At 40.6% G+C, this 25,974-nt stretch overlaps 1 protein-coding gene across 5 annotated transcripts in view; it reads left to right on the forward strand.

Annotated features, from left to right (window-relative positions):
* Positions 1-237: 237 nt before the first annotated feature.
* The window catches only part of KCNC4 (potassium voltage-gated channel subfamily C member 4), a gene marked incomplete at its 5' end in the record, with an annotated part of 35,695 nt that continues 9,958 nt past the window's right edge, over positions 238-25,974 (forward strand). For 2 of the 5 annotated variants that reach the window (XR_014491861.1, XM_083357329.1), the window contains 4 exons: positions 238-891; positions 11,390-12,332; positions 18,375-18,560; positions 20,417-20,512. Coding sequence is in view for 4 of the 5 variants with exons in the window: in XM_083357329.1 (XP_083213455.1) it covers positions 238-891; positions 11,390-12,332; positions 18,375-18,560; positions 20,417-20,512 (1,879 nt within the window). Of the gene's footprint in view, positions 892-11,389; positions 12,333-18,374; positions 18,572-20,416; positions 20,513-25,974 lie in introns of those variants that run through there. The other 3 variants (XM_083357331.1, XM_083357330.1, XM_083357332.1) reach the window with 3 other exon arrangements.

Raw genomic sequence — 25,974 nt, forward strand, 5'->3', positions numbered from 1 at the left:
CTAGCGAAAGGCACTTGTTGCAGCTTCACGCTGGGGTTTTGGGAGGCGCGAGAAGACTTTCCTTTTTCCTCCCTCCTAAGTAAGGGCGGCTGTTCAGCCGAGCTCGATCCCGCCAGCCCCCTCAGGGCGCAGCTGGTGCAGGGCCTCTCTCTCTCTCTGCTTCTTTCCCGCTCTTTCTGGGCCAGGAAGGAATAAAGGTTCTTAACAGAAGCGCTCCTGGCCCACCTAACCTAATCTATGATCAGCTCCGTGTGTGTCTCATCTTACCGTGGGCGCAAATCAGGGAACAAGCCACCTTCCAAAACATGCCTGAAGGAAGAGATGGGCAAAGGAGAAGAGTCGGACAAGATCACGATCAACGTGGGGGGCACCCGGCATGAGACCTACAAGAGCACTTTGCTCACCCTGCCTGGAACCCGCCTGGCTTGGCTGGCCGACCCGGATGCCCAGAGCAATTTTGACTTTGACGGGCAAAGCAATGAGTTTTTCTTTGACCGCCACCCGGGCATTTTCTCTTACGTGTTGAATTATTACCGCACGGGCAAACTACACTGCCCGGCGGACATCTGCGGGCCCCTCTTTGAAGAGGAGCTGACCTACTGGGGCATTGACGAGACAGATGTGGAGCCCTGCTGCTGGATGACTTATCGGCAGCACCGGGATGCTGAGGAAGCTCTGGATATCTTTGAGAGCCCTGAGCCTGGCAGTGGGCTGGCTGGGGAAGAGACTGAAGATGATGGGGCCCGGGAGATGACCCTTCAACACCTGGGCATGGAGGATAGGCCCCCTGGGGCCGCAGGAGGAGGAGGAGGAGGAAGTGGCTGTTGCCGCAACTGGCAGCCTAAGATGTGGGCACTTTTTGAGGATCCCTATTCGTCCAAGGCAGCCCGGGTGAGTCATTAAGAGAGGGGCAGGGAAACCGGAGACCCGGTTTCCTAGGGCGGATAGGTGGGTGGGTAGCTGTGTGCCCCCACTTCTAATGCTTAGAATACAATTTGATGCCCTTCTGATACGTAGGACTACAAATCCCATCATTCCTAGGCAACATTACCAGGGACCAGTTTGGGTGAAAGCACTTTTATTGTAGCATATCTGATTGAGGAAGATTGAATTAGTCACTTGGGGCTGGGGACCTGCAAAACAAAAAGGGCCCCCTTCCCCTCTATGTTTTTTTTTACAGATTTAATAGGTGCTTTACATTTCAAGCTCCCAAAGTTTTCACTGGAGCTCTTTACCTGAGAGTGACCTCTGCTTGCTCTGTTGCTTCTCTTATTTTCCCCTTTATTTGCCTTTTCTGATACAGGTAACCTGTCTTGCTCTTGCTCTTTCATTGTGTATGTCTTTTATTGTGCATGGTGAATACCTAGCTATATTATATTCCCAAGTTATTGATCAGTACTACACAACTCTCTGCAGAGAAGAACAAAGCTTATATTTAGGGGTCTCTTTGGAGGTTTGGAAAACTGCTTACCAGAACATCCTTTTTCCTCCCATTGAATCCAATATTTGAAAGAATTTGGAGAAGCCTAAAAAGATTTTTTTTCTTTGTATATTCTTTTTTTTCTAGCTGCAGGATTGCCAGGCAGAATTTACTAGAGGTATAAGATCTAGTGTACATGAGAACAAGGATAGTACTGGTAGTTCCCTTGGTATTAGTCAGACAATTCTGATTCTCCATTGTTAAACAATAATAAGAGTAAAATGATTTTTCTGCTGAAATTAGGCAGCTAAAATACAAGTAAGCTTTATGCAGTCATGAGTGGACTTTTGCATAAAAGAACTGTACTCTGAGTTTAATTCAGTACAGAAGATTTCCTCTTAAACTGAGAGACATCCAACAGGGCTCCACCAAGAAAGCTTTCGTTCATCCAAATCTGTTCATCTCTAGCAAAAAAAAGTTCTATTGTGTTTGCCCGTTTACAGAACTCCACATACACCTGCACAACGAACGTCGAAGAAACTAGACTTAATTTTGTCCTACCTTTTTCTTTCTATTGTGCTATGTTTTCCTATGGTTTCTCCATATCAGAATGAATTCACCCTTAATATTTTCAATAACATGCAAACAAATCAGCAATACCTGGATGGTAGAAATTGAGGTCTAATAGCAATCCCTGTGTTAGTTTTCTATAGAGATTCTGTTTCCTTTCTTTTTTTTTTAAGTAAACACGTCGTTTGTGCATTTTAATAGAACTATTCATTCCCAATCTGTGATTTTTCTCCATGGCTGGGAGATGAAAAGTTGATCACAGATGAGAAAGGAACAATTCTGCTAATAAGGATCACCAATATCAAGCAAATGGAGAGTGAGGACAGCCTCTTTCCAGCTTGTTATGAATCCATAAAAACGTGGCTATTTCATTTCAGTTTTCCCTCAGTAGCTAACTACCTTTTTAAACCTTCCATTTTCTTTTTTTAATAAAGAATCAGTGTTATTAGAAAAATATTTCAACCTGTTGGAGAAGATAAAAATAAGTGATCCAATATAAGGTCAGATAAAGAATCTGGAAAGGGCACAGAGCCATTATATAAGAACATCCAATATTGCCTAAATTAAGGGACACAATATATATATTAACATCTGGCCAGCCTGTCCTGGTTGATTCCACTACACTCTAAAAGAATCGACAACAGTTGGCAATTGAGGTTCTATTCTTCTTCATTTCCAGGCTTCTTTCCAACTATGATAAGGATTTTAAAAAATCTAGAAAAAAAATCAGCAAAGTTATCTCAACATTTATCAAGTACCTATTCTAATATCATCACTGGATTCAAAAAGAATGTTTAAACAATGAGTAAAACATGAATGGGATATCTTGCAAAGTCCTTTTATAATTAACTAGTATAGAAAAACCCTTTTTCCTAAGACGTTCTATTGTAAAGGAAAGGCATAAGAACACTTTGTTGTGATAGCCTCATCCCCAGATTATATCTATTTGATCATAAACTCACTATGGCAGTCTACCTTCCATCCATCCTTCATTAAACAACAGCCATTTTGTTGATTCCCACTCTCTTCCTCTTCCTGTAGGGCATTATTTTTCAAACTTGGCAACATTAAGACACTGGACTTCCAACTCCCAGCATTCCCCAATTACAGTTGATCTTAATGTTGCCGACTTTGAAAAGCATTGCAGTAGATAGAACCACCGAGGGCATAATATAACCTGCCAGACAGAATCTCAAGAAGTCTCCTTCATAAGCCTGATTGTGGGATTTGTTGTTAGTTGTGAAGTCGTGTCTGACCAATCATGACCCCCTGGACAATGTTCCTCCAGGCTTTCCTGTCCTCTACTGTACCATCTTCTGGAGTCCATTTAGGCTCACATCGATTGCTTCAGTGACTCCATCCAGCCACCTCATTCTCTGTCGTCCCATTCTTCTATTGCCCTCAATCTTTCCCAGCATTAGGCTCTTCTCCAGTGAGTCCTTCCTTCTCATTAGGTGGCCAAAGTATCTGAGTTTCAACTTCAGGATTTGGCCTTCTAAAGAGCAGTCAGGGTTGATCTCCTCTAGGACTAACCGGTTTGAACGCCTTGCAGTCCAAGGACCTCGCAGAAGTCTTCTCCAGCACCATAGTTCAAAGGCCTCAATTCTTTGGCGCTCAGCCTTTCTTATGGTCCAACTTTCACAGCCATACATTGCAACTAGGAAGACCATAGCCGTGACTATACACACTTTTGTTGGCAGGGTGGTGTCTCTGCTTTTTAGTGTGTTGTCTAGATTTGCCATGGCTTTCCTTCTCAGGAGCAAGCGTCTTTTAATTTCTTGGCTGCAGTCCCCATCTGCGGTGATCTTGGAGCCAAGGAAAACAAAATCTTTCACTACCTCCATTTCTTCCCCATCTATTTGCCAGGAATTGAGAGGGCCAGATGCCATGATCTTGGTTTTCTTAATGTTAAGTTTCAAGCCAACTTTTGCACTCTCCTTCTTCACCCGTAATGAGAGGCTCTTTAGTTTCTCTTCACTTTCTGCCATTAGAGTGGTATCATCTGCATATCTGAGGTTGCTGATATTTCTCCCGGCAATGTTAATTCCAACTTTTGATTCATCTAGCCCTGCCTTTCTCATGATGTGCTCTGCATATAAGTTAAATAGGCAGGGCGACAGTATACAGCCTTGATGGACTCCTTCCCCAATTTTGAACCAATCAGTGGTTCCTTGTCCAGTTCTCACTGTTGCTTCTTGGCCCTCATATAGGTTTCTCAAGAGAGAAATAAGATGGTCTGGTACTCCCATCTCTTTAAGAACTTGCCACAATTTGTTGAGATCCACACAATCAAATGCTTTAGCATAGTCAATGAAGCAAAATTAGATGTTTTTCTGGAACTCCCTAGCTTTCTCCATGATCCAGCATGGCTTCCTACTTTAGCATTCCAATCCCCCATGATGATAAGGACATCATTTTTTGGTGTTAGTTGTATAAGGTGCTGTAGAATCGGTCAATTTCATCCTCTTCAGCACCAGTGGTTGGGGCATAGACCTGAACTATTGTGATATTGAATTGTTTTTCCTGGGATTCGAACTGAGATCATTCTGTCATTTTGGGGATTGTATCCCAGTATTGCTTTTCTTACTCTTATTATTGACTATGAAGGCTACTCCATTTCTTCTGAGGGATTCTTGCCCGCAGTAGTATACCTGATAGTCACCTGAATTAAATTCACCCATTCCTGTCCATTTTAGTTCGTGGATTCCTAAGATGTCGATGTTCAGTCTTGTCATCTCTTGTTTGACCACGTACATCTTTCCTTGACTCATGGATCTTACATTCCAGGTTCCTATGGAGAAAAAATCTTTACAGCATCGGACTTTCCTTTCACCACCATACACATCCACAGCTGAGCGTCCTTTCGGCTTTGGCCCAGTCGCTTCATTCTTTCTGGCGCTACTAGTACTAGCCCTCTGCTCTTCCCCAGTAGCATATTGGACGCCTTCCGACCTGAGGGGCTCATCTTCCAGCGTCATATCGTTTTGCCTTTTGGTACTGTCCATGGGGTTTTCATGGCAAAGATACTGGAGAGGGTTGCCATTTCCTTCTCCAGTGGATCACGTTTTGTCAGAACTCTCTGCTATGACCTTTCCGTCTTGGGTGGCCCTGCACGGCTTAGCTCATAGCTTCATTGAATTACGCAAGCCCCTTCGCCACGACAAGGCAGTAATCCATGAAGGGGGATTGTGGGGTAGTTTCCCCAAACTGGCAATGGGGAGAAAAGCACTCCTAGCAAGGAAACCAAGCCCTTTCATGGGGGGAAAAAGCATCAGTGAAGGAAGCAGCTGTCCTTCATCACAAGGCGCCCCATAGGGAGTTGACGGGAGCCCAGTAGAGAAAAATGACCAAGGACAGGAACTCAAGCCATATCTTTGACGTCCAGGACAAGCATCCAGGATAGGCAGACCACAGAAAAGAGAGCAGCAAACATCATTCGACTCTTCCATCATGCATATCAACATGCAAGTAGAGCTCTCGTTATTAGGAACCTCAGTATTTGTGTAGATATAGGAGCGAGTGTGTAAAGGTTTTCAGAGTGTCAGCATGAGAGGCACCTTGGGCCGTCTTTCCTCCCCACTGGTATCCTTGATGGCTGGGATGCCAGAACTCCCAAGTGTAAGTTCTGTAATGGAGAATCATGGCAACAGACTGGTTCACCTCTGTTTCCCACGTGATTTGCTTAATTGTACTTTATTGAATGGACCATAGTGTGGGATTCAGAGACCAGTCAACGCAGGGTGTCCCAAATATGTCTGTCTGCCTACGCAGAGTTTATTGTATTTATACAGTTTAACAAGCAGGAAACTACGCACAGCAAAAGCATTGTTTATTGGTGTACTCCCTAGTCAATCTTAAAGAATATCCGAACATCCCAAACCACGGCAGAGTCTTCCTTATCTAGCTAGTTCCTGGCAGTGCTTGGCAAGGCTAATTGGAATGAGCTCAGAGACATGGGAATAACAAGATACTGAGGCAGGCAGTTTAGTGCGCACGTCCCTTCATATCCTTGACCTCCATCTCTACACCATAGTTGACTGGGTTCACAGTTCATGATAAATCTTGAATTATAGTTCACAAATTGCATGGATGAATTCACACAATTATTAAAACTGAACATGTTATGGCTTAGCATGTGGATAAACCTGGTTATTCAACATTGCTAAGCACATTGGTTTGTGCTTAAATTGTAAGCCGCCCTGAGTCTTCGGAGAAGGGCGGGATATAAATAGGATTAAAATAAATAATAAATAAATAAATAAATATGGATTGAGGAAATGGGAGAATAACCGTACTGTAGTCTTATATTTCAGTAAAAACTGATTATCTATGAAATGACTTAAGAGCAAATTATCAATGGTTACCATTTTGGTAAGGAAAGTGCTCGGGCTCAATTCTGCCTGCGGACATGACTTCTAATTTGCACAGTTTGCTCCTAGTCTTAGATTAGGTGAATCCCAGCAGATAGGAATGTTTCTTGTATTCTAGCACAGTTTTCATACCTTTTGAGAGTAAAGCTTGACTTGAAGAAGACTTCATTTATTTTTTGTTATTAGGGTTTTAATCATTCTTTAATTTTAGTCTTGATTTTAAAACTTTTTAATATTTTGTAGTCTTAGCCACTGAAGTAGAAAGACAACGTATAGCTGAATTAAATAGAAACAGTTAAGACTCATATACAGAGTACCATACATTTTAAATGTATACACAAATGTACAGTTATATTTCTTCAAGAAAGTTAAAAACAATATCCCACAATGATTTCAAGTGATTACAGTGTTTGATTACACCAATCATCCTTTTCTAACTAAGCTCAAAAGGGAGAGGGGGGAGCTATTACATCAATTCTGTCCAACTTTTCTCTTTAGTTCAAAAGCACCTCTGAACAGAATTCATTTTTTTTTTTTACAAGACTGATTTGCTGGATGTCCAGCACACCATTGGGTTGATATGTTACAATAGTAAGCAAGTAGTCTCATTTGCCTTGTGCAAGCAGTTTGGGTGTCCATGGAACCACTGTGAGCCATGATGTAAGATAAAGCTTCTCCATTATTGTTTCCAGGATTCGGAACTACCCACCATATAAGCCACTTAGACTAGCCCTTTGGCACACAAAGGTTTTAGTATATGGTTCAAAAGGTCAGGTAGCTTTGGATCAATTATATCTTCCTTTGTGCAGGGTGTACCGTTGGCCACTTCTGAATTACTCGCCAAAGTTTTTGATAAGCAGTTTGTATACGAGTGATGGGTCCTTTGTAGTTTTTGTTGAAAGAAGATGCAAATGGCAAATGGAAGAGCTTTGCTACCTATTGGAGGAGGAGGAATAGTCCAGGCTGGTCTTCTTCAGCTGCCACTACAGATGGTCTTTGTTGAAGGCACCCACCTAGAATCATGATGGCAAGGATTGCAATTTCGACGGGAGAAGGCAGAAGGGGGTTCTAAAATAAAATGAGATGAAACAACCTTGTTTCACATCATGTCATGCCTAGAAGTGAGGGGACCATTTACAACGCCTCTTTGAGGAGGTGGTGCTTCATTGAAACCTTCAGCAAAGCACTCCTTTGAAACTTTGCTCAACCTTTAAATTTAATTAAATTGATAACATTCCAAATTGAGCACTGCAATACTACACTCTCCTGGAGCTAAATAGGAAGGCTATCCACAAGCCCTCATTGCTTCAGAAGGGGACAACTAAGTTTATTGAGTTTATAGAATCAATTTACACCAGAATTCTTCAGCTAACAAGGAGTGTCCATCGTACCTTCCTCTGACTGTATGCTATGTCTCCTCCTCTTATAAACAAAGATGGCTTTAAAAAAATTACAGTTCAACCCAGTGTTTGTTTACAGTGCGCTCTCTGGCTCTGGCTTGTTCATTTGGCTTTGGGTAGCTTGTTTTGACAGAAGAAAATCAAAGTCCCTGGATCAGGCAGCATACTAAATTGCAGATATATGGAATTGTCCAAGGTGTGTTAATTACACTGGTGTCAGGAGGAACAAGTGGATATTGCTCATTTTGAAAACTTCTGGTTTAGTGTGTCATATAAATATAATGGGCAGCATGTTTCCAGATTCAGGAATTGAGCTTTGATTTATAAATGCTATTTATTTCGATGTTAAGGAATGAAAGAAAATTGGACTTGTAATATGCCTTCATCTCATACCAAGTTAGTTTCTTCCTACTGAAAGGGGAAGAATCCCTTGGAAATGATCACGGAGAAGTCACAATGTTAAGGAAGGCAAATTTTTGCCACTATTATTGATACATATTATACTAGTATTAAAAACATATGTTTTGCCAATATTCTGTTTATTTTGGGGCTGCTGATTTTAAATTAATTTTAAAGCAAAAAACAATTTTATGGAAGTGTACACTTTAGCAGAATTATTTTGACCTGTCCTTTTATATAAGTGTATTTACTGAAGGAGAGAGAGAAAAAAAAATCTGATTTAGTATGTCATATAAATATAATGAGTAGTGTGTTTCCAGATTTAAGAACTGAGCTTAAGAGTGCTCAGGTAAGAATTGGGTTGCTGTTTCATGGTTATTTTTTTAGTAAGCTCTTTTGTCGGAGCTTGGAGGAAAAGATAGCATAGAGATAAAGTTACTGGCAATCCTTTCTTCATTTGTACCTTCAGACTACCATTTCCATCCAGAAAATAGAGTTATATTAGTGTCCTTTTGAGTTGATTTTTACAATATGCCACTGTAATTGTTATAGGTTAACCCAAGGGTCTTCAAACCTGGCCCTTTTATGACTTGTGGACTTCAACTCCCAGAATTCCTCAGCCAGGCACCTGGCTGAGGAATTCTGGGAGTTGAAGTCCACAAGTCATAAAAGGGCCAAGTTTGAAGACCCCTGGGTTAACCAATGCCATAGAGCAGACATGTCAAACACAAGGCCCGGGGGCCAGATCCGGCCCGCGAAGTGGTTTCATGTGGCCCGCGAAGCCATCCTGGAAACAGTGAGGGAACGGCCCCCTCTGCCTTGTCCCTGGCCCAGAGACCCTCAGATCTGTCCCACTCCTGCCCAGGCCCCCATAGGCACCTTTCATGCGAACGATGTAGAGCTGGCCATGCCCACCCAGTAAGCCATACGCACTCTAGCCACGCCCACCCAGTAGGCCATGCCCACCCTGGCCACACCCATCTGGCCCCCTGAGGGCAACCGCAATGCTGACACGGCCCTCAGTGAAATTGAGTTTGACACCCCTGCCATAGAGGAGAAATGAAAACCTCTTGGTTTTTGCAACATGCTGGTTACTAATTCAGTAAGAGTGCTTGGTAGGGTTGATGAAAATGGTGCATATTTGTGTGCATGTTTTTGTACTTGTTTTACATTTGTCCCAGTTACGCAGCTTTTGAAATATCCTGCATTTTGAGGAGCTGCAGCCAAGAATTTTTCTTTAGAAGGCAGGCTGGAAATGCTATCAAGGGGGTATCACTGAGTAGGTTCAATGTCAAATGACATTTAAGCAAGGAAAATTGAAACAGCTTATTTTTTAAAGTGTGTTTAAGTCTTATTTTCTTAAAGTCTCAGTGCAATTGATTATAGTGCTAGATCCTGTACTTAATGGTGTTTTAAAATCAGATTAGATATAGAGTTTGCATTTGATTGTTCTGTTACACAATCACTGATTGCTTAATTGGAAATGAGACTTAGTTACCATAAGCCACAGGTTATGAGACCATGTAAGAAATCATTGTGGGGAGAAGGTAGAAAACAGTGACTCTATAATAATAAAATTGGCAATTATTTCCATAACATGGAATAAAACTGTTCTGTTGAGTAATAACCAGCGTTTCCCTTTAGAAATTCCTCATTTTCTAAGGTTGTTTGATATGTGATGTGAGTGATTGTTGATCAGAGGAGGCAAACCTGCAGCTCCCCTGGGTATTTAACTAGTTTTACTATATATATATTGAAATATGTTTGCACATATACAGAAAAAGCAAAATGGAAATACATTAAGTGATAAATAATCACATTTTATAAGTGATATATCAGTTCCATCCAAAAAGCATGTTGTAGGTTTGATTATAAAAGACTTAATTTTTCTAAGTAACATGAAAATTCCAACTAGTAGTAAAACTATTATATAGGGTAGCAAATAGTTTCCTGGATTAACAAATAAGTAACATGATTTTAAATAATAGTTTCCTTATTCTTTTGAATTGTCAGAGCTTTGTGCCACTGTTCATGAAATAAAGCAGAGAAGTAGCTATCTTGCATATTCATGTAAGTGTTAATTCTTCCCTTTGTTGGCAAACTAATCTGCAGAGGAAAATGAACATAAATGAGGCTGGAGCAGAAGCAAATGTAATCAGCCACAGCTGGGCAATTGAATTCTCTGTTTATTGTTAGTATCAGGGGAAGGTGTTAGATTAACCTTTGGGATGGAAGGTAAAACCAAATCTGCCAATAAATTTTACTGTTGCCTGCGAGATGACAAATTTCATGCTGCAAAAGAATTGGACTGAATTAAGAGAAGCTGAATCTCATTTGCTCTGTGTCTAACACGTGGGTACAGATATATTTATTATTATTCCTATTACTGTTGCACAGTTTAGAGAAGCTAACTTAAAAGTAAAATATATAGAACTAGAACATGAATCACTTGTTTCTACCTTATGATTTATGATTGTAACTATAGTTTATGACACACATGTCAAACACAAGGCCTGGGGGCCGGATCCGGCCCGCGAAGTGGTTTCATGTGGCCCGCGAAGCCAACTTGGAAACAGTGAGGGAACGGCCCCCACTGCCTTGGCCAGAGACCCTCCTCCTGCCAGAGACCCTCAGATCTGTCCCACTCCTGCCCAGGCCCCCCTTGATGCAAACAATGTAGAGCTGGCCACGCCCACCCAGTAGGCCATACGCACTCTAGCCATGCCCACCCAGTAGGCCACACCCACCCAGGCCACACCCACCCGGCCCCCTGAGTGCAACCGCAATGCTGATGCGGCCCTCAATGAAATTGAGTTTGACACCCCTGGTTTATGATCTATGACATCACTTTGTTGTTTGTATGTACACTGAGAGCTTATGCACCGGAGACAAATTCCTTGTGTGTCTGATCACACTTGGCCAATAAAGAATATTCTATGAATAGTTCTAATAGATGGGAAGTTTGAAAACTGGGATCCTCAGTTTTGATGATCTACAATGGATCATAGGAAAGAGAAGAAGAGGGCTCTATAAACTGTATAAAGATAAGATTAGGTCTCATCCTAGATTCAAATGAAGCATGCTTCTTTATTCCAAGCTTTCTTTGTAATGGTTAAAATGAAAAAGGTAGAGAATAAAAGTTTTAAAACTTGTAATCTTATTTCTTAGATTACTTTTTTTTCACCCATAGTTCTTTTAACCATTGAGCATGTTTTTCTCTTCTTTTCCAGATCATTGCCTTTGCTTCACTTTTTTTTATTCTGGTATCCATCACAACTTTTTGTCTGGAGACACATGAAGCCTTCATCATAGATACCAATGTGACTGAGACCCTAGTAGTGGGCAACACAACTGAGATTGTTGTAATGCAAAAGATGGAGACAGAGCCTATTCTCACCTGTATTGAAGGAGTTTGTGTGCTGTGGTTCACTCTAGAGTTTCTGGTGCGCATCGTTTGCTGCCCGGATAAATTGATCTTCATTAAGAACCTTCTTAACATCATTGACTTTGTAGCCATCCTGCCCTTCTATTTAGAGGTGGGACTCAGTGGTCTATCATCCAAGGCTGCGCGGGATGTCCTGGGCTTCCTGAGGGTAGTTCGTTTTGTCAGAATCCTCCGGATTTTCAAGCTGACCCGCCATTTTGTGGGACTTCGGGTGTTGGGCCATACGCTCCGAGCCAGTACCAATGAATTCCTCCTTCTCATCATCTTCCTGGCTCTAGGAGTTTTGATTTTTGCTACCATGATCTATTATGCCGAAAGGATTGGTGCCAAGCCATCTGATCCTAGTGGTAGTGACCATACCCACTTTAAGAATATTCCCATAGGATTTTGGTGGGCAGTGGTAACTATGACAACTTTGGGTTATGGAGACATGTATCCCAAAACTTGGTCAGGCATGTTGGTGGGAGCTCTTTGTGCCCTGGCTGGTGTTCTTACCATTGCTATGCCTGTTCCAGTCATTGTCAACAACTTCGGAATGTATTATTCGTTGGCCATGGCAAAGCAAAAGCTCCCAAAGAAGAAGAAGAAGCACATACCCCGTCCAGCACCACTTGACTCTCCAACCTTCTGCAAATCAGAGGACAACTCACCTCACAACAGTATTCAGAGTTACAACAGTCCTATAGCGGCAGCAACAGCAGCTGGGGTGATGGAGAGGAAAAGATCAGGTGAGATGTAAGATTTCAGGCTAATCAAAACCCATAAATAGAGAAAAGTGGTAAGAAGATTCTGGACATAAATTTGTGGATGTGTAAAGCAGTGGCTCTAGAAGAAGTATATGTTATGTAAGATCTATGTATACGTATAGGGCAGGACCTACCAACCTTTTGAGCACTAGGGACCGGTTCCATGGAGAGAGGTTTTTCTGAGGACTGGAGAGTGCATGGTTTTGTGTGCTGCCTGCATCTCGTGGATGGGGCTTTGCTTGTTTGTGTGGACCAGTTGCTGGCATGCCGCGGCCCAGTACTGGTCCACGGACCAGGGGTTGGGGACCTCTGGTGTAGGGTATCATTTGGATAAAGGTATGTTGTTTGGGGGGAGCACAGAGAATTTTTCCTCTAATTATTGATCTTAACTATACTTACAGTAGTGGCCAAACTTGTGGAAACCTTTTGGGAAAAGTATACAGTAGAAATGCCACATTCAGTTAAGTTTCCACCAATTTTTCTTCTAATTTCTTTATAACTGTAACCTTGTTCACTTAATAATACTATTTTATATCGCTTTCTGGGCAACCAGTCAACTCTTTGCACCATTACTTTAATTTTATTACGTTTTACAAGCTCACTAAATGAAAGAACACAAAAAAACCCAACCAACTTGAAAGCGATCACATTACACACTGACAAATGTCCTCCTCTCAGCTTCAATACATGACATCAATAACTGTGATCTGATTGGCTGATTACCAAAACAAGATGACACCTGATTGGCTCTCTAAACACTCATGCTCATTGGCTACAGTCAGATGAAGATATCAACCTAAGCAAGTTGTGCTTCCTTTTTCTGGTTATTTGGCTATAACTTTTCATAGAATACAGTACAGATAATTGAACAAACTTTGTTGCATTAGATTCCTGATTAAATTATCTTTCCATTGATATATAATTTTATGGTACTATGCCAAAAAATTGGTGTTACTAGCCATCAAACCTCAAAAATACACTTTTCCCAAAAGGTTTCCACAATTTTGGCCACTACTGTATAACAGTGACCACAGGGAGAGAATTGGAGAAGTGGGATCACTAGGCCAGAGTGAGTTTTGTCCATTTTAGAAGATGAATAAATACAAGTTGTCTAAAAAGGATAATATCCTACCCTACTTTGAACAACAGTTTACATTCTGCTATCATACTTCACACAATGGTATACATAGGATTTTCAGAGTCAACAAAATTGGTTTATTGGGTGCTTCAGAACATGATTTGGCGTCTTTCAAGCTACCATTTGACACCAATGGTTTTGTTCTTTGGTTCAAAAAGAATTAACTTTAAAAAACTCAGACAGTTATTAAGGAACATTGTTTGCAGACTAGTAATAACTAATAATAGCAATTGGAAACTGAGGATTTCTCCTAAAGATATTTATAAGGTCCCATTTTGAACCTTATATAGAACATGATAGGCAACCTTTTGTCCACCCTAAATTTTGGACAATAGCACCTGTAATTTCCAGACAGCCAGTATTCTGGCTAGAAAGCATCATTATATTCCAAAATACCTGGGGAATCATGGTTGTCATTCATTGCACTACACAAAGGGTTAAATTAAAATTCTTTTTAGTATATGGTTCAAAATGGTTGTTTTTTTCTTTTTGTTTATATTAAAATACCTTGTGATCCAGATCCTACCATAATATGGTGGAAAGATGACTATGGATGACCACTAGGTGGCAATAAAGATACAGAAAAGTTTAACCCTTTCCTGCCATCTATCTATAGTTTGTACCTTATACAACAGACATGATGGCCTTAAAAAGGTAAAGGTTCCCCTGCACATGTATGCTAGTCATTTCTGACTCTAGGGCCAGTGCTCATCTCCATTTCAAAGCCGAAGAGCCAGCACTTGTCCGAGGATGACCGTGGTCATGTGGCCAGCATGACTAGACACCAAAGGCGCATGGAACGCTGTTACCTTCCCACCGTAGTGGTCCCTATTTTTCTACTTGCATTTTTACATGCTTTCGAACTGCTAGGTTGGCAGAAGCTGGGACGAGTAACAGGCACTCACTCTGTTACACGGGATTCGGGATTCGACCCGCCAAACTGCCGACCTTCTGATCGACAAGCTCAGCATCCTAACCCACTGAGCCACCGCGTCCCTAATATGATGGCCTTAGTTAAGCTAAATATAGGCAATTTTTCAATGGTTTGGGTTTATTTTTGACATTTTGGGTGGACTCACGGGGCATAGTTTAAATTACATGGATAGACTCAGAACACTGTGGAGGTTTCTGGCTATGGGAGAAGCTATGGGGATATAGAAATTTTATTTCTTTTTAAAACCATGATAAATGTATTTTGGATGTAATGTTATAATTTTCACGTTTCTTACCTCCAAATGGCAAGAAAACTCTTTAGATTGTTTGGCAGCTGAAATATTGAAATTTAATCCTGTAATTGGAAGAAACACTAGGACACAGAAAAGGGGCTCAAGAGTGAGTCGTTGATTCACAGGTGATTCTTCATATGAAGCCAATCTTTCGTCACTCGTGCTTTTACTCCATTAAAAAGGAGTCCCCCACCAGGGCTGCCATTGCTTCTATTAAGAGCCAGATGAGGCAAGAGATCAGCAGGAAAACACTAGGCTAGGTATAGGAGAAAAAGGTTGAAAATATCAGGTTGCTCCTGACATTGCTGTGCCAGCTTTAAAAGCAAAAGAATCCCACTGGTGGAAGCCAAAGATGTGTTTAATGTTTTGTGAAGCTCTTGTGAAACCTGACAGCTTGAGCTTAAAAGTACCAAACAAAATGCACAGTCTACGTGCCTACTTCCTTTAATATGTAAAGTCATGCTGTTTGCCATCTAATGTTGCATTTAAGTGGTCTACCGTGCCTGCTCTGTTTGAATGATCTCCATTCTTCTTGAGCATCGATTAACCATCTGACCTTTTCTATAGCAATAAGTCTCTGAGGATGGTCTTTGGAGTCCCAAGTCAGTCAGGCAAGTCATAATGGTCTGTTCTCTGGAGTGTGCAGTTAAGAGCCTTCCAGGAAATGACTCCAGAAGGGAGTTCATGGGGGTGTGGTTAGTATGTACATAATTGTACATCTCAGATCAACTCAGATGTGCAGAGGAATGAGAGCAGCTCAAGGCATTTTGGTATGTGAAAGGGAAGAGGAGATGGCGCCTCCTTTTCACACATCTTATCCAAAAGCTGCTCTTTTGACACTTAATACACAAAGTCCCATGATGCTTTTTCTCTGATTAAAACTACTTACTAATAAAGTAAGACTGAGTTCATATGTTTCACTAGCTGTATGCTCATTTGATGTACTTACTTACTCATCCCAATACACTAAACCGTGAAGTAATCATGTGCGCTGAGTTTGTGCAACATTTGAATACTTGGCTCCTTTCTGGTTTCAGTGTGTCATGCAAACACCATTTAGTCATATGGCCATGGGCAGGGGTAGGCAACCTCGGCTCTTTTATGACTCATGGACTTCACCTCCCAGAATTCCTGAGCCAGCCAAGCTGGCTCAGGAATTCTGGGAGTTGAAGTCCATGAGTCATAAAAGAGCCGAGGTTGCCTACCCCTGGCCATGGGCATTCTTTTCATTGTGTCTTAGTATATTGTCTCAATCCAGTTATTATGACCCCTGACCACCATGGCTTGTTCTACTATATTTTAGTGGGATGGTAGATATAGGCTATGATATATATATGCTGAGAATAATAGGGTCTTATTTAAAGAACTCAATGTTAGAAATTGTACTTTAGCTGATGGAAGAAAAAGAGAGTCAGTGGCGGAAAGATTTTGTAATCTTTAGGACCTGTAAGGCTTTTTTGCTACTATCAACCTATTAGACAGCTTGCATCTTAGGACAGAAGGACTAGAAAGTAAACTGTTTTTACTTTTTTATGCTAGTTTATACTGGTTTGATCTGATGCGTTGTGGTAAACAGCAAGGAGCAGAGATGGAAAAAGACAGCTCTTCTTCAGCATGCTAGAGTCTGGACCAAGAAGTAGCAACATTTCTGCTTGAGGGATTCCCAATGGCTGAGGGTACCTCTCCATCATCACCAGTTGTATATATGTGTTGATGGCATATAGCAGCAGCTTAGCAGAATTGCGAAGAAAGTGACTGATTCTCTGGCCCGGGAGATGGGATGGGTTATGACTGCCTGCGGCCCTTCAGGCCATCAGTTAGACAGCAGCAAGGACAGCAGAGTATCAAGGGTGTGCTGAAGCCTTGATCTTCATCTGCCACTGCAAAGGTTGCTTCCTTAAATACAGGGGTCTTCAAACTGGGCCCTTTTATGACTTGTGGACTTCAACTCCCAGAATTCCTCAGCCAGCATGCCTGACTGAGGAATTTTGGGAGTTGAAGTCCACAAGTCATAAAAGGGCCAAGTTTGAAGGCCTCTGCTTAAATACCTCATCGTATGGCCAGGCTGGAATAGACTTGCCTTGAATGGAATGTCTCTATATTTCAATAACAAACAAAATTAAAACTTAAAAAGAAAATCTCCGCTCTAAGGAGCACTTTGTTTTCCCCAGCCCTAGTAGTGCAACACATATAACAGAAAGCAAATTTTTCATTATTTTAAGTTTGCAGTTTCTTCCAATTTGTAACTGAAAGCCAATGAAATAATTTCAGCAATTGGATTAACAGACTGTGCATTGTTGCTGGGTAAACATGTTGACCAAGCCATAGGCCTGATTCAAAAGTCACATTTAATCATTGTTTACTGAATTAGCCCCAGTTAACTAGATTCATACCATGCTAAACTACAAGCAATAATTTATCACTCACAAGGGCTGGTTTCACACAGCACGTAAATGAAAACCAAATAAGTCACATTTGGGCTTAATTCAAATTGTGTACCCAATCTATAACACCTTTCCCCCCACCTATTGTCTTCCCAATGTGCTGGAACAATAAACCGGATTTAGTGTTTTGCACAAATCGTAGGCAGATTCCATCTATTGTCACCTGACAGAAGCTTGATGATTATCCAAATCCTGTGAAATCTTTCTTCATCTTAGGGCTTTGCAGTTGTGTTGGGATTAAAGTAGTCTGGGATTTCAGTACATTTAATATATTAGGCTGAGGAAGGCTGCCCTGTTCCTAATAACTTAAGGCGACCAGATATGGCACAGCTTTCGTCCGTTGCAAAGACTCAGCTTCTGGATGATTCTCCCAGCAAGAAAACCCAGAAGACTGAGACACGAGGTATGAGCAGGTCATTTGTATCATTTTTTCCCAGTCTCAGATAAGGAATATTTATGAGAAGTAAAGATTTAGCCTAGAACAACTTTATTAGTACTTGAATGTTACGTTTACTATATTATGAGTGATATCTGACTATACGTTCATCATGAACAGAATGCTGTTTCTAGAAAACCTCAGTTTCTGTGGAAACCATACTGCAGTCACCATAGCATTAATACACAGTACGTGTTTATAGACATTTTCTATAAGCTGTGTCTCTTGAAACATAGTGGTCTATATAGGACTGATATTTTGATACTTTCCCACCTCAATATTAGTGGATTCACCATCATATATTGGTGAAAGGACTGAACGCCAAACTCCAGTCAAGAAGGTGAGAAATTGATTCCAATATACTTTGGAAATGACACTAAAAATGAAAATGCTGCCTCTCCTGGATTATGTCATATAATCTTTTATACAGTATACAGTATATATAAATTATTCATTTTCCTGTTGCCAAAGCAGGTGCAGATTTGACTAATTCTGGCTTCAAAAGTTTTTCTTTTTTTCTTTCTTTCTTTCTTTCTTTCTTTCTTTCTTTCTTTCTTTCTTTCTTTCTTTCTTTTCTTTCTTTCTTTCTTTCTTTCCTTCTTTCTTTCTTTCTTTCTATCTCTCTCTCTTCTTTCTTTCTTTTTCTCTCTTTCTCTTTCTCTCTTCTTTCTTTCTTTCTTTCTTTCTTTCTTTCTTTCTTTCTTTCTTCCTTCCTTCCTTCCTTCCTTCCTTCCTTCCTTCCTTCCTTCCTTCCTTTCTTTCTTTCTTTCTCCTTCTAAGACACCAAGCAGAATGGAGATGCCAATGTGGTTCTGTCAGATGAAGATCAACCTCTTTCGTCACCGCAAGAGGAAAAGCAGCTCATGAGAGGCTCAAGTACCAGGGACAAAAACAAGAAAGCAGCAACCTGCTTTCTCCTGAGCACTGGGGATTTCTCTTGTGCTGCTGATGGTAGCATCCGGAAAGGTATGAAGGAGGTGATTGCAAGATGTGTGTTGGTGAACGGGGGGGGGGGGGAAGTTGTGAAATATTAAATAATGGATATGGGGCATGTTTTGCAGTTGGCTGTAACTGACAAAACAATGGCAATGCTACTCTCTGGGTTTATGATCGGTAGAGACCCAAGCTATATTTCTACCACCTTTCCTAAGCAACCGTAAACCTAAAAGCTATGGCTTTCCCCTCTCGTTTTGTTTTTGCCTTGGTTCTGTCGGTTGACTTCTTTTTGCACTGGCTCTGGCAAGCAAGAAGGCAAGGACTAAGGGGAAAAAAGATGGGAGAAGCAGCAGTTGCCTTCTCCTCCACTGCATTGTAAATTTTAAATTATTTAAAAATTATAGAATAAGGACCTTGGTTTGTGATGCCCGCATTGCCCCCCCCCAAACACACGTGATGGCTGTGCTCAAGGGAACAATACTTTCCTCTAACCTGTATCTTATTCAAAAGAAGAAGAACCAGTCCATGGTTAAGGCATTCCTAAACCACTTAGACATACAATCTTTTGTTTCATCTTCAGCTGTTGGGTTAGCAAAATCCTATCTAGCTTGCCTTTCAGAAGTTCAGATAACTCTCATGATTCCCAGCTTCATGCTGGTTGAGAATTCTGGAAGTTGTATGCTAGCCTTCACGTCCTGAAGTACCTGGATGCAGAAGCCTTTACAACTTCTAATAGAATTGAATAATTTTTGTCTACCTCTTTCTTTAGTCCTCATGAAACCTTGGGAGATAACATCTCTAATTATGAGATACCAGATGTGTTTTTTCTTCAGATACCTGTTTTTCCATTTCCATTTGTTGTTATTTAATGCCATTTTGCATTGTACTTTGGTGTGTTTTATCCCGTTAGATTAAGCACATATCTGGCACTATGGTAAAACCCAGCAGAGTAGAGGAGGAGAAATACCAGGCTTGGAAGATGGGATAATAGAATAAAAAGATTGCATTGTATGTTCACAAGCATGGGAGTAAATTAAAGATTGCTTAAGAAAAGCATTTTCTGATTTAAAAATAAATCTGAAATTGCATTCTTAAACAAACCAGCACACAGAAGGATACATAGAGGCAAAAGGAATTAGCAATGCATTTGGTTCAAAATCATGTAAAGAGTTTAGAGTAGAGATATGCTTGTCTTAGTGGCATCTTGTCACTTTTCTTTCACCATTTTTTTTAATTTCTGTTTTTAACATTTAATCTTACAAACAAACTTAAATGTTTTTTTTCTTGAAATGTAGTATAGTTTTATGGAATCAGATATGAACAGCCTAGCATCATAGGATGTATGTATTTCTATAAAATCAAGCTTAATTTTGGCATCTCCAGATGGGTCTGAGATAGATTTCCTGTCCCCAAACCTAGAAAGTCTCTGCTGGTCAATGTAGATATTATTGAGCTAAATCACACAAGGCCCGGGGGCCGGATTCGGCCCGCGAAGTGGTTTCATGTGGCCCGCGAAGCCATCCTGGAAACAGTGAGGGAACGGCCCCCACTGCCTTGGCCCTGGCCCAGAGACCCTCCTTCTGCCAGAGACCCTCAGATCTGTCCCACTCCTGCCCAGGCCCCCCTAGGTAGCCTTGATGCGAATGATGTAGAGCTGCCCACGCCTACCCAGTAGGCCATACGCACTTTAGCCACGCCCATATAGTAGGCCACGCCCACCCAGGCCACACCCACCTGGCCCTTTGAGGGCAACCACAATGCTGATGCGGCCCTCAATGAAATTGAGTTTGACACTCCTGAGCTAAAATGAACTGATTGGTTATGAAATGGATTTCTGAGTTCTAAATAAATAATGCAGAGCCTGTTTTAATATCTGTAACATCTAGATATGAAGCTCACTCTATGCAGGACCTTTCTGATTCACGCAGCAAACATGAATGGTCTGTGCAGTCTTCAGAGATGGCATCTCACAATGAAGATTTGTGCGTGCCCTGAAAGTAACAACTTGTAAAGAAACTTTGTAGAATATATTAATACTCAGGTGTGGGTGGGTGAGGGAAGTTGCAATCAAGTCAGAGCGGAACACGACAGAAAAAAATTCAGATTTCATCCTTCAATTAGCACTCAGCTTTAAAACGTTGAAATTAGTCAGGTCAAACCTCTACTAAGAATTAGCTGCTTGGAAGAGGAATAGGTGGACTGCTTAATGTTATCCCTTCCCCAAATTATCCCTAAAGAAATTAGGTTTTTAGGAGATAAATGTTTGCCCATCCATACTTTCATAGGATTGGGTGGTTTGGGACTAACAAATGAAAGAGTAAGACATATTTAGGGGAGATTGTTTTAAATAGCAATAGCTTTTAGACCTCTCTGAGTGGTTTACAGAGTCAGCATATTGCCCCCAATAATCAGGCTTCGCATTTTACCGACCTCGGAAGGATGGAAGGCTGAGTCAACCTTGAGCCGGTCAGAATCAAATGAATCAAAACTCCTGGCAATGAGAGCAGAGTTAGCCTGCAGTACTGCATTCTAACCACTGTACCACCACAGCTCTTTATGGCAGAGGAATTTGAGGACTGAGGATGGCAGATGGGGGCGGGAGGTTTTACACGTAATAGCCTTTTAAAAACTTAAAGATTATTTTATGGACTTTGGCAATTTACATAATTATCATTTCTAAAGGGCAGGTGAACAAACTGAGAATCATATGTAGTCAAATATACAGTGAATGTGCCTGTTTGCATAATCTAATGTACAATATGAATTGCTCAAATTCATGCCTATGAATATAGAAGGATCTGATGTAAGTAAATAGCAGATAAGAGCATATGCATGGTCCTGGCTTCATTTCAAGGCAGGCTTCCTATTTTCATAGTTTTTCATTGTTACATGAAATTATGAATTTTACCAGGTTGTTAATGATGATGATGATAACCTTTATTGTCATTTATTACCGTGGGCACAATGACACACATTAAAAATGAAATTTAGTTTCCTGCTCTCAAACTGTTGATAGCTTCCCACTCTTGTAGGTTTGAGCAATCATAAACTAAAGGTAAATATGTAAGCAGACACATATAGTTACTGAAATGAATGATTCACCATAAGGCTATGTAGTTCATTCCATGTGCATGGGGTCCTATATTACCACTTGTAACTGTGCAAATATGCAGTATGGGTAGCTGCACATGGAGAATGCTGAACTTCTAAAACTGTTGAATATGAGAGAATAATATCCCCTATCTTTCTGTGATGCATCCAAACAGAGGATTCCCAGGAACACTAATGAAAAGACACATCTTTATATCTTGCTATTTAACAGACTTCTTTTAATGGTTAAAAACATAGCAAAAATAGGGAGGGAAAAACAGGAAGTTATTCAGCCTATGTTTGAGGCAGTACACTTACACAATAAAGGATGCATCTAAAAGCACTAATGGTGGCACAGATCTCTTTATGCATCTAGTCAGTTACTTGGCAACAAACAAATGCATTTTTATGCACATAGAATGACTTCTAACTAGCATCTGTACATATTGCTGGGAAAGTTGCTTATCTAACTTGTGCTCTTAAAAATCAGCACAAAAATTATTAAAATGCGCTCTTCGTAACCATTTACCATTTTCCTAACAGGTATGTCAGTGTAGCTTGCTACCAGACCCCTTTGTTTGTCCTCATCCTTTTTGAAATAAACCATATTTTGGAGGTGGTAGGCAACTCGTGGCACTCCGGATTTTGCTGTATTACACAACTCCTATAATTATTGGTCACAGTACCTAGAAATGCTGAGAGTTACTGTATATTTCCACAGCATCTGGAATGTGCTGATTCCCAGGGTTTGTACATGTGTAAATATACAGTTGATTTGATATAAAGATCGTGGTTTTTTCTATGATTCCATGAAAACAGGACAGCTGCTGTTCCAAAGCCTTTATTCCATCCGTTTGCTTCTTGCATTAGTAGGTTGCCTTATAAAACCTAAAGCCACAATACAAATATAAAACTCAATTGGATGTCCATGATGCCAGAGCACAAAATGTTTTATTTTGTTCCTCTACTGCTCTTCTTGCCCACCTTACTGTGCTGTGACTGTTAGTATGATTCAGGACAGACCATGGAAAAGACAAAACAAATTGTCTTTTCTCTTCTCTTCAGACTTAGTGAAGTCTGCCAACACTATTCACTCTTTTCCTGTTCTCTCTCAACCTTCTTCCTCTCTCTTGTCTTTCAGAAGGAAGGAGGGGATGACACTATGGGTCTTGATATGACTCATCTGGCTTTAGGAGGCAATTGTTAAAGGGCTTCTGACTGAGAAGCTGAAAGCCAGTGTTTTAAAGAAGAGCATAAGCTGTGTCTGGTTGTTATTAAAGTCAAGAAGCATAGATAGCATTTTCACCTTAAAGTTATCATTGGGCAGAGACTTTCAACCCCAGAAAAAAAAGTCTGAAAATAATAAAGGCTAATAGGAGATTTGAGTAGAGGATCTCTCAAATTTTGCTCTCTGCCTGCCCTATTCTGTTTTGAAGGTGACCTATGTACACCAGATTCTAAAGGAAGGAGACAAAGATGCAAGATTTTAGCCACGTGTAAAAGCCCTATGCTTTGATAGCTGTGAATGAATTCCTCTGCTTTGTACTGTGAGTAATATGCTGTTTAAATCCAGCAGGTTTGTGAGGCATTTGTTCCATAACGGTGTGTTTTGGCATTGTGTGATTTGACTAATTAAGTGTGTTCATTTGCTTATTAAGCTCTCAATTCTCAGTAGGTAATGAGTCATGCAAGAATTATGCTGAATGCTGTATACTTTATTCAGCTGAGGGAAATAGTACAGTTTCAGATAATCGGTGTAGTGATAAGGCACTGATATATGTGGCTCCTATTTTCATTGGGGTATCTGAGAAGAAAATATCATCATTTGTAATGGGCCCAACTATGGACCAGACTCAGTTTGGGATACTGTTTTGCAGTCTGAAAGCCACATAGCCAGCATTTCATTGCTTCATCAGTTCTGTATGCATGTGCAAGTTCCTTCTGTGCAAGCTTTATGAAACTGAATAGGATTGAAAATAGCATCACTGTAGATTGAAAACATTTCCTTTGGTAGAACCACAATGTATAAACATTTCTGCAAATACAAGGTTAAACACACAAATGGCCCAATTTAACACAAAGGGTAGATTCAGGGTTCTCCTTTATCTGAAAAAGGCAGTGAAATCTTTCTTTCAGCTTTAGATTCAGCCAGCCCAAACATTTTCTGGTTACTCAAGGGAACTGTTCAAGACAAGAGGATAATACCATTAACCACCAAGGTAGAATTTTACCGCCTGAAGTCAACTTTGCAATGTCAGTGCAAATAAAAGCAAAAACTGGAATACATAATCTAATTCCCCTTTTGTTTATAATTCAGTCATGTATTTAATATATCTAATCCAAAGAATGAAGATTATAATACTCAGAATTATAATTCGGCATCCCAGTATCAGTTTTCCAGCCAAGGTCTACTGTTTCCTTCCAAGCCTCTTTGCAAATGTGATTCTGCCGAAAGGACTAAAACCAAAGAATTCATGAGGATTATTCATTCACGTCTACAGTACTCAAAAGGAAAATAAATGTTAGTGAAAGTATTATGGGAATGCAGCCAGAATATGCTAATAATGACTGACTACAAAAGAGAACAGGACTTTTCAGTACCTTACCTGCAATGATTCTTGGCTCTTCAAATCAAAGCATACTTCTTGAAATTCCATTTATTAAATAAGAGTGTCCACTTGTGCATGACAGTGCAAAATGGTTTGAGATGATAGAACATCCTTAATTTAGTTTTAGAATGGCTTGAGTGCTCAGCATTCTTTCTCACCCAATTATACCTTAATAAAATTAAATGTATTTTTCTATAACATAATCGTCTTTTGAAAATAAATTTTTAGGAATTCCAGTGATTTTTTTAAAAATAAATGATTGCTTATATTGTTTTCTTGTTGATAATGTGTGGGATCATTACTGGAATTCCTTAGGACCCTTCCTGCTATTTCTGATTGAGGAAATGTTATTTTAGGAAACCTGTTTGTTCACACTTTTCCTTTGTGCAGCTTCACTGCAATAGGTGCCCTTTAGACCTTTATGTCTGACCAGGATAACAGGATTCTATGGAAGAGAGAAAATACAGTAGGTGCCGTTTAGCGATCAAGTAGCTGACTTGTATAATATCAGACATTCTGTGCCTGCAAATTGGGATGTTTTCACTTTGCAGGATATCAGAGAGCAATTGAGGGAGGCAGCAGCAATCTTTCTCATTTGTATGCAGAGATACATTTTGCCTTTCCTGCGGTTTGGAAAAACAGTTTTGTACAAGCTTAAAGTTGGATTCCGATTTGAAAATCTGCTGTTTTTTAATTTTATGACATTTTAGCCTGGGGGTACTGTAGATTTGTTATATATTATTTTATACAGCTTTACACCCCATTGATTCATAACAAGTTCTTTCAGGAATCTGCATTTTAAATTTCAGCTGTTAGAGAAAACAGTAAAAACAGTTGTCAGCTGCCCTTACATTAAAGCAATCCTATGATTGATTGATCAGTTGATTAGATTTTTATGCTGCCCATTTCTCCTACAAGGTGATTGTTTTACAGCAGACATGTCAAACACAAGGCCCAGGGGCCAGATCCGGCCCGCGAAGTGGTTTCATGCGGCCCGCAAAGCCATCCTGGAAACAGTGAGGGACCGGCCCCCACTGCCTTGGCCCTGGCCCAGAGACCCTCCTTCTGCCAGAGACCCTCAGATCTGTCCCACTCCTGCCCAGGCCCCCATAGGCACCCTTGATGCGAACGATGTAGAGCTGCCATGCCTACCCAGTAGGCCATACGCACTCTAGCCACGCCCACCCAGTAGGCCACGCCCACCCTGGCCATACCCACCCGGCCCCCTGAGGGCAACCGCAATGCTGATGCGGCCCTCAATGAAACTGAGTTTGACACCCCTGTTTTACAGCAACATCTCGCTCTTCTATGTTAGAGACTGCCTTTTGGTCTTGAGTCATAGTGCATTAAATGCTCAGCTGAGTTTTGCTTTGGAGTCTTTGGTGGTCTCCCAGTGTGGTTGTTTGCTTGTAGACATTTCATCATCACTCCTAGTGAGCGTGAGGTTTTCTCCCTTTTTTATTTATTTATTTATTTAGATTTATATACCGCCCTTTCCCGAAGGACTCAGGGCGGTTTACAGGGCATTTAAAAGAAAGTCAATACAAACGTTAAAACAACATGCCAGGTATAGGTTTTTCCCTTGGCAGTTTTTATCAGAAGCTATAAAGGAGAAAACCACACCCCCGCCAATTCTGGCAGGACTGTTGCATATAAACAGGATGCAAACTGACAGATGCTAGAACTGAGGTTACCTAGTTGGATAATAATAATAATAATAATAATAATAATAATAATAATAATAA

Source organism: Vipera ursinii (genome assembly GCF_947247035.1).
Source record: "Vipera ursinii genome assembly, chromosome: 3".
NCBI lineage: Eukaryota > Metazoa > Chordata > Lepidosauria > Squamata > Viperidae > Vipera > Vipera ursinii.